This window comes from Theropithecus gelada, chromosome 15 (assembly GCF_003255815.1).
Source record: "Theropithecus gelada isolate Dixy chromosome 15, Tgel_1.0, whole genome shotgun sequence".
NCBI classification, from domain to species: Eukaryota; Metazoa; Chordata; class Mammalia; order Primates; family Cercopithecidae; genus Theropithecus; species Theropithecus gelada.
This window is the reverse complement of record NC_037683.1, coordinates 33,519,692-33,528,013: the sequence shown is the minus strand read 5'-3', so window position 1 is coordinate 33,528,013 and position 8,322 is coordinate 33,519,692. Positions and strand designations below refer to the sequence as shown.

The window sequence follows — 8,322 nt, the reverse complement described above, 5'->3', positions numbered from 1 at the left end:
CTGGGAAAATCAGAGGTAAGGAAACTGCTTTCATGTAGCTTTATGTACATTTGGAAAGAGAAAACCTGAACTGGGTTTTTAATCTTATAATTTTTAAACTTAGAATATTCAAGAGTTCTCAGCCCTATATTGATAGTATTTACTGTAAAACTAAATAGTTTTGTTAAAAAAAGGTGTTTTAATTTGTTGACATAAAGTTGGCTTTTTTGTGCGTGCTTCTTACATGCCCTATTACCCCAGTGTGTTTAAACCAACTACTGTTCATATTTTTCCAGGAGAAAAACAAAACAATAAAAAACATTATTCAGATAAAATATTATAGGTTTATTTAAAACTTAATTCTCACCTTGAGTATGCAAAATACAAACTCCACAAAATGTTCATTTTACTTTGTAGTTTACAAATATACAAAATAGACGTTTGCTTAAATTTATATTACATATTTATTAAGGCAAGGAACTATATAGAAAAACACATTTGTTCTGCTTAAGGCATACTTGGGAATAAACCATTGTACAAATTATTGCACATCTGAAACCACAGTGCATAACAGACTGTCTGCATAAAAATGCTAAAGAAGTAAACCAGGTGTATTACCTGACTTAGGTCATAAATGTAGATCGGAAGACAAATATAGATTTTCCTTGTCAAAGTATGCAGCAGTTTGAAAACTTTGGCTTCCTTGTTTGGTACCTTTAGAACCAAGACTCACCAAGCACCATCATTTAGGCTATTTAAACATGTTTTCTGTACCTGAATTTCTTCCTCTTCTTCTAACATCATAATAATGGCTTTTAGAAGGTAAAGAGAATACAAGGTGATCTTTTATGCTTATATTGCATCAATACACAATTCAAGGGAATTCTGGTCTTCCCTCCCCCAACTCACGGATATAATTTATACCCTGATATCCACAACTTCCAGTCACCCCCTTGGCATTTTGTAAGTCCAGGAATATTCAAGTCGGATTTAGAATTGGAATGATAGAAGATCCAGTCACAGACCCCATCTGTTCTTTGATTTTTGTCTTTTGGATTCCTCATTTTTCCTGATTATCCACTCACAAGATGACTCAGTTGGGAACTTGACCATGATTGTAGTGCTTTCTGGCTGGGCTCCTTCCCTCATCGGGAAGACAGTGTGAAAGGTAAAAAATACTGAATTCTCTTCTGGCAGTGTGGGTCATATCCACTGTCTGGGATTTAAAAATGCCTCTTCATGTGTAAGGCGAGGTGGTCCGATCTGGAAAATGCTCGGTCGCATTTTTGGCACTGGAACGGGCGGTGCCCAGTGTGTTTCCGGTAGTGCCTGGTCAGTTCATCTGAGCGGGCGAATTTCCATCCACAGCCGTCCCAGTCACAGTGGTAAGGTTTCTCACCTGTAAAGGCAAAAGAAAAAAAAAATTAACGCCATTGCTTTATCAAAGAATGGGCCCTTTTAAAAACTGAAGGCCAGATACTAAACCAACTGTGACCCTATCCTAAAGGAATCCAGGAAAAGTCTTTATACCACTGACGGGCTGTATTGAATTCCATGTCATAAACAGGAATACATTCCGTGTCTTAAGTATTTGGTCTTGTTTTTAGGGGGTCAGTTAAGCACACAACCACCACCTACACTTATACTAATGTTTCACCAAAAACACACAAACACGCCACCTAAACCTATACTAATGTTTCTTTTGAGTCAAGACATCTCAGTGGTGAAAATGAAATTTGGAAATTGTGATTGGTGGTGTGTGCAAACCAGGCAATCTTATTCCTACTACGATTGGGGATAAAAAGCCACAGGTGGCAATTTTCTTTTCTTTACCTTTACCTTACTGAATGCTAAGCGCCTAAGTGACTTTGAGTACCTACTTACATTGACATGGAAATGCTCTGCAGTGACAATCCTAAATCAGAATCTCCCCAGCAATTTTGACCATCATATGCTTGGAATTTAAAATAAAACCTTCTGCTTGTGGGGGAAAAAAAATAAAAATGCAAATCAAAACAAATAACAAAAAATAAATAAGACCGAATTGTTAAGACCAAAATTCAAAATAATAGAAAGGGAGGGTGAACCTGGGAAGGTAACATTAAAAACCTAGTTTAAAAAAAAGCCATCATGCTTTTGCATAGCAAAGTATAATTTCTTGATTACAATGCCCAAGCTAGGAGAGGCCCACAGACCGCGGGGAATCTCTGCCTTTTAAAGGCCAAACAAAATTGCACATTCAAGCACAGATACCATCCATCAAGCAAAAGGCTCCTGGGAAGAAAAGTTGGCGCCGGTTTGCTGTCCTCCCCAGTGATCCCAGAGATCAAGGTGATAGACTGCCCTGGGAAGCCAAGGAAGCACTGAGGAGTGTCCACTGGTAGCCCCATAGGGCTGGAAGCTAACCCCTTCCTTCCGCAGTTTGTCCCCCTACCTGTGTGGGTTCGCAGGTGTGCCTTGAGATGGGAACTCTTTGTGTAGGTTTTGCCGCAGCCCGCGTAATCACAAGTGTGGGTGGCGGTCCTTTTCCGGGGCCACGATCGTCTTCCCCTCTTTGGCTTGGGCTCCTCCGGCATGCAGGAACCGGGTGGCATGAGCTCTAGGGGTGGAGAAGGTGGGGTGAGCATCATCCCCTGTGCCCCAAGGGGCCAGCACACACAGGGCTCCCCAGCCCGAGCTATAAATCCCCGGGACTGACCTTGGTAATGGAGCGGCGGGACTTGAGGCTGCATCTGGTCGGGCAGGAAGGATGGGTAATTGGGCCCCGGGTGGGGATGGAAGCCGGGGGGAAGCGGCAGGGCCGGGTGACAGTCCCTGCTGCTTAGCACTTCCTCAAGACCCAGGGTCGGGGTAGTCCTGCTGGGGAGCTGCCGCCCCAGGGGGAAGTCGTGTGCAGCCGGCCGGTGGCCATTGCTGAGAGGGGGTCCAGCGCCCAAGTGGGTGCACGAGGAGACCGCCTCCTGCTTAATCTTGGGGCACGTTCGCGGCGGCCCACCGTTGTAGGGCGCCACCACCACCGGGTGGCTGCCGTCAGGGCTGCCTTTGCTGACGCTGATGACCGACGGGCTGCCGTACTCGCTGCCAGGGGCGCTCAGCGACGCCTTCAGCACGAACTTGCCCATCAGCCCGCCACCTGGCGGCGGCGGCTGCTGCGGCGGAATGTACACCGGGTCCAATTCTGGCCGCAGGAGCTCGGCCACGAAGCCGCCCGAGGGGCTCACGTCGTTGATGTCCGCCAGGTTGAAGGGAGCCGTCGGAGGGGGAGCGGACTCCCTCCCATAGAGGAGGCCTCCGCCCGTGCCGCCCGGCGCCACGCCCGGGTCGCTCCCGGCCCGGATCGGATAGGTGAAGCTGCAGGTGGAGGGCGCGCTGGCAGGGCCGCTGCTCGACGGGGACGACGAGGAAGAGGCTGACGCTGACGAGGACACGGTGGCGGCCACTGACTCCGGAGGATGGGTCAGCGAATTGGAGAGGATAAAGTCCAGGTCCAGGAGATCGTTGAACTCCTCGGTCTCTCTCCGAGGTAGGGGCGCCAGGTTGCTACCGCCGCAAGCCGCACCGGCTACGCCGCTCTCCAAGTCTGTGGCCACGGTCGCCGCCGCCAGGTCATACGGGCGGCCGGGAAGCACCGGGGGAAGTCGCTTCATGTGGGAGAGCTCCTCCCGCCAGCGCTGAGGGGACAGGGCGGGAGAGGCCCGTCAGTGGTGGTCCCCTGTTGCCACCCGACATACTGACGTGCTGGCGGGCCACACGCGACTGCACCGCCCAGACATGGGGACTGGTAAGGCAGCAATCACCCGGGAACCCAGGGCGCCAGGGCTGCAATCTCGGCCCACACCCGGGTCGGAGAAGAGGTGATGCGTCTGTATCGCGGGCGTTATGTCCTGTCTGCCCAATTGCGTGTGAGCGAGCGCCACGGCTGGTCCCTCCCCCGCCAAGTCCCGTGGACGTCCCCGGAATTGGCACACCGAGGCTCTCTCGGTGCGCTCTAGCCACGGGGCCGCCTACGCGCTAAACTCACTCTGGCCCAGCCAGTGTCTGGGGATGCGGCCACCTCCCGCCTGGTGGCCTGCGCGCGCCTGCCCTACCGACAGGGCGCCCGGGGACTGGTGAAGACCCGGCTTGCGCCCCAGGCGGCTCCGCAGTGCTCGCACCACGGGCATGTACAGCTGAGCCAAGGGCACGGAAGCTATCCCGGGAAGGCTGCGGAGTCCGCGCGAGGGCCGCTCCTTACCCTCGTTCAGTGGCTTAGTGACCCCAGAGCTCCGCCCGCCCCCACCACACCCACGGAAACCCACCGGGCGTTCCCGGCGGCCCGGGGTGATACGATACTCACGTTATTCGGGGCACCTGTTTGACGCAGTGTCTTCTCCCTTCCCGCCGGGCCAGACGCGAATGTGGAGAAAGATGGGAGCAGCGCGTCGCTGACAGCCATGTCAGACTCGCCAGGTGGCTGCCTGCGAGCCGGGCAGGGCGCAGAGACAGAGTCAGGGGCGGCTTTCGGCCGTCGTTCCGGCGCGTCCCACCGGTCCTCACCCCTCCCTGCTCCCAGCGCCGCGCGCCTCACCTACCTCATTAATTCGGGGGCCCAGAAAGGTCCTCGGGAGCCCGAAGCAGCTGGGGCACCCGAACCCCAAAGTCAACGTAGAGAAGAAACGAAGCCAAAACCGAAAACCCCAAATTGGCCGAGATCCTTCTTCTTTGGGTTAAATATAAATTGGAAGCGTCCTTTTTAAAAAGTTCCTTTGTATACAAAAGTTCTTGGAAAAGTTGTAAACTCAAAAACAGACAATCAGCAAGGCGAGTAAGTAGGTCCGGTGGCCGGGCTGCGCTCTCTTCCACTCAGCAGCGTCCCCCACCGCTGTCGCGGTCGCCTTGAGTGCTGCCGTGGGCGCAGGGGCTGTGGCCGGGGCGGTGGGCGGATGGTGCCGCCAGGTGAGACTGGCTGCGGTGGCGCGGAGCTGCGAACTGGTTGGCGGCGCAGGGCGCGGAGTCCGGGGAGTTGTGTGGAACGCGCGCGGCCATGGGCGCGGGCCACGGGCGGGTGCGAGGGTGGGGGGCCAGAGGGGCGGGGAGGGTCACTCGGCGGCTCCCGGTGCCGCCGCCGCCGCCCGCCACCGCCTCTGCTCCCCGCGCGCCCGCAGACACGTTCGCTCTCTCTGGTCGGGGAACTGCCGGCCGCCGGCGCGCGCTCCTTACTTATAACTTCTTCGCTAACAGCCTTTTCCTCCGCCTTCTCCCATGCCCCGCCCCTCCCTTTCTTCTCTCCGCCCCCCCGAGGCTCCCCTCCATCGTTGCTATGGCAGCTAAATCAACAAACTCGGCGCACGTGGGGGCGGGGGAGGGGAAGGAGGGGCGCGGGCGGGGCCGGGCCGGGCCGTGACGCCAGCCGGGCAGCTGGCGGGCTGGAGCCGAGCTGACGCCGGCGGCAGTGGTGTCGGCGGCGGCGGCGTCCGCCCCAGAGCTGGGCGCGAGGAACCGGGCGCAGGTTCGGTCTCTGCGCGACCAGGGCAGTACTCACCGCCATTGTCGGCTCCGTGGGTTCGAAGCCCGCGAAGACTGGTGGGGTCAGCGGGCGGGACGGTCACGCGTCCCCACCCCTGCTCGCATACGCGCTTGCCGCGCTGTCTGCGCGCTGGAGAAGAGCGCGATTATCCGCGTGACTCATCCAGCCCTCGGTCTCCCCCTGCCTCCCTGCGCTCGCTGGAGTCCGCTCTCGCCGCGCAGCGCCAGTGCCCGTGCCGGCGCTCGGCCTGACCTCGCACGGTTCCTCGCGGTCCCTTCTGCCGGGGGGTGGGGGGCGCTAGGGGTGTGGAGAGGAAGCGGGTGCCCAGAACTGTGCAGCGTGAACTGGGAGCCTCAGGAGAAGGCCAGAGGAGTGTTCCGCCGGGAACAGGCAGAAAGAGGCAAGAGTGGGGAGTTATGGTTTTGATACTTTAAAAAGCGAGAAAGGGAATGAAAGGGCTCAAGATTTACTCAAAGGAGTGAGGGAGAGAAGAGGGACTGTGAGGCGCGGAGACACTTTTCAACCAGCCGTCTCGAAGCACTCTTTCTTTCTCTCTCTCTCTCTCTCTCTCTCTCTCTCTCTCTCTCTCCCTCTCCCCCTCCCCCTCTTTCTTTCTTCTTTCTCTTTCCTTTCTTTTTCTTTTTGGACACTCTCGCTCTGTCACCCAGGCTGGAATGCAGTGGCACGATCTCAGCTCACTGCAACATCCTCCTCCTGGGTTCAAGCGATTCTCCTGCCTCAGCCTCCCGAGTAGCGGGGATTACAGGCGTGCGCTACGACCCCGGCTAATTTTTGTTGTTTTTCGTAGAGATGGAGTTTCACCATGTGGGCCAGGCAGGTCTCGAACCCCTGACCTCAAGTGATCCGCCCGCCTCGGCCTCCCAAAGTGCTGGGATTACAGGCGTGAGCCACTGCGCCCGGCCTCGAAACACTTTTCAAGCCACGCACTCTCCTTTCCGCTTTATGGATGAGAAACTGAGTCATAAAGAGGTGAAATGGCCAGTAAAGGTCAAAGGACAACTCGTTCCTTCGGCTCAGGCTCCGGGTAGGTCAGGCCCCCCGACTTCGCTGGGAAGTGACTATGTGCCAGGATCCTAGCTCCCGAAAAGTGCACACCGAGCCCGCCGCAGGCGTCCTCGCCCACCGGGAAGGGAATAGGAAACGGCGATCTTCAGTCTTATAACGCTGCCCCCCCCCCACCCCCATTCCCCTTGGTTTGTGATCAGTAATTTTCCAGCTGGGAAATGTTTTGCTCTCATCTTCTCAGCAAACAGTATTTTTTTTTAAACGTGAATGTGGTGTTCGGTATCACTTTCTAAACGTAGGCTTGGCGAGGTGTTTACTTTGGATTCGGGCGCGCGGCGCGGGGCTCCGCCCCCTCTCCACGGAGCCCCCTCACCGGTGAACGCTGGCGCTTAGCCTGGTGTTAACCTAGGAAAGAAAAGGGAGGGGAGACTGGGGAAAGGGATGGAAGCTCGGGCACCGGGCAGAGAGTGCGCTCACCCCTTTTTGAGTTCTAGTTGCCAACGTCCTTTGTCGTTGTCACCTGTTTGAACCCTGCGATTCTGGTACCTATTAGGTTTCCTCAGAATATTTGTGATACCTGATTTTTCCACTCCTCGCCAACCACAGAAGCATTCTTGGAATGCATCTCGCCCAGAATGAATTGACTAGGCCCTCCCTGCCAACGCCAGGAATCCCTCTAAGATCCAGAGTCGGACACCCTTGAGTGTGACTTCCATCCTCTAGTTTGGCTCTGGCCAAGGGCTGCCAGGGCTGCAGCTGGGGGAGGGGAGTGTTTTGGCAGGGAGACTGAGGTCCCCCTTCCCATGGCCTCGAGGGGTTCAACCCCACCCCCATAGGATCAGGCCAGTTACTTTAACTCTGATTTTTACTTTAAGCCCTTTTCAAACGGAAGAACCAAAAAAGGAAGACAACTGCCACCTCCTCCCCTACTCCTTTAATTGTGATGGCAACATCTTGGGACGCTGTGATTTGAGGGCTGCATGGAAAACTCACCACTTTTTCAGGAAAGCCAAAGTCCCTTACCCGGGATAATCAGTGGATGAGCCCTTGATTGGCAGCCATCTCCCTTGGGATGTAAACATGTGGGTCAGGACTTGGAATTTCCAACTTAGGTAGGGAGCACACTAGATTATTTCTGCTCTACTTTCATTTCTCTAAGGCAGTAGCCCTTCCCCCTCAAAAAAACTATCCGTAACCACCACAATGAAAAAACAATATTGCACAGATGAAGTGGAAAGCCACTATTATTATGTCATATAATCAAGACAAGATTCTGAAACTCCATTGAAAAAGATGAACTTGTTTCCAACCGGCCTTCTGAAGGATAAAAGCCAGTCTCTCTTGGTGGCAGGCAACTCTGGTTATTCCTCTGATTGCGTCATAAAGGGGAATCTCTATATTCACCCCAGAGTTAGTTCTAAAAGAAGCAAGGAACTTCAAGTTCACAAATAGTCTTTCAAGGCAGGTGCCCTGTATGACAACAAGGTTATGGCCCTCCCTGTCTTCAGAACAGGTAGGGCCAGAAGAGTTAAATCCTTGCCCTATATAATTTATAAACATGAGGCTGAGTAAACCTTTGATGACTAAATTGCACTGTAGAATAATAATAATAGAAGACACCCTTTAAAGAAGAATTAAACACTCACTGGTGACTTTATTTCAGCAAACTGATATTACTAGTTTTGTGAACTGGAAGTTAATTATTAATATCCTTGGAGTTATAAAATAATTTTTTTTCCAGCACAAACTGCATTAGTTGGCAGAAGATGTGATGAACACCATTAGTACTAGGGGATTAATGTGGAGCCATG

General features: G+C 53.7%; 1 protein-coding gene across 2 annotated transcripts; it reads right to left on the bottom strand.

Moving 5' to 3' along the window:
* Positions 1-303: 303 nt before the first annotated feature.
* Positions 304-5,230, bottom strand: KLF4 (Kruppel like factor 4). Of its 2 annotated transcripts, XM_025360518.1 has the most exons (5): positions 4,551-5,230; positions 4,316-4,436; positions 2,678-3,650; positions 2,414-2,578; positions 304-1,378 (listed from the first exon to the last, which is right to left on the bottom strand). In XM_025360518.1, the coding sequence occupies exons 1-5, from the start codon at positions 4,553-4,555 to the stop codon at positions 1,203-1,205; spliced, it is 1,440 nt and encodes a 479-aa protein (XP_025216303.1). In that variant the 5' UTR covers positions 4,556-5,230; the 3' UTR covers positions 304-1,202. The 2 variants fall into 2 exon arrangements, with proteins under 2 accessions (XP_025216303.1, XP_025216302.1); XM_025360517.1 differs by having other exon boundaries at positions 2,414-3,650.
* Positions 5,231-8,322: the final 3,092 nt, after the last annotated feature.

Excerpts from the sequence above, each read along its gene's own strand:
- KLF4 (XM_025360517.1), bottom strand. Across the intron at positions 3,651-4,315 it reads AAACAGGTGCCCCGAATAAC|CGCTGGCGGGAGGAGCTCTC; the intron begins GTGAGTATCGTA and ends CTGTCCCCTCAG. Across the intron at positions 1,379-2,413 it reads ACACCTGCGAACCCACACAG|GTGAGAAACCTTACCACTGT; the intron begins GTAGGGGGACAA and ends TTGCCTTTACAG.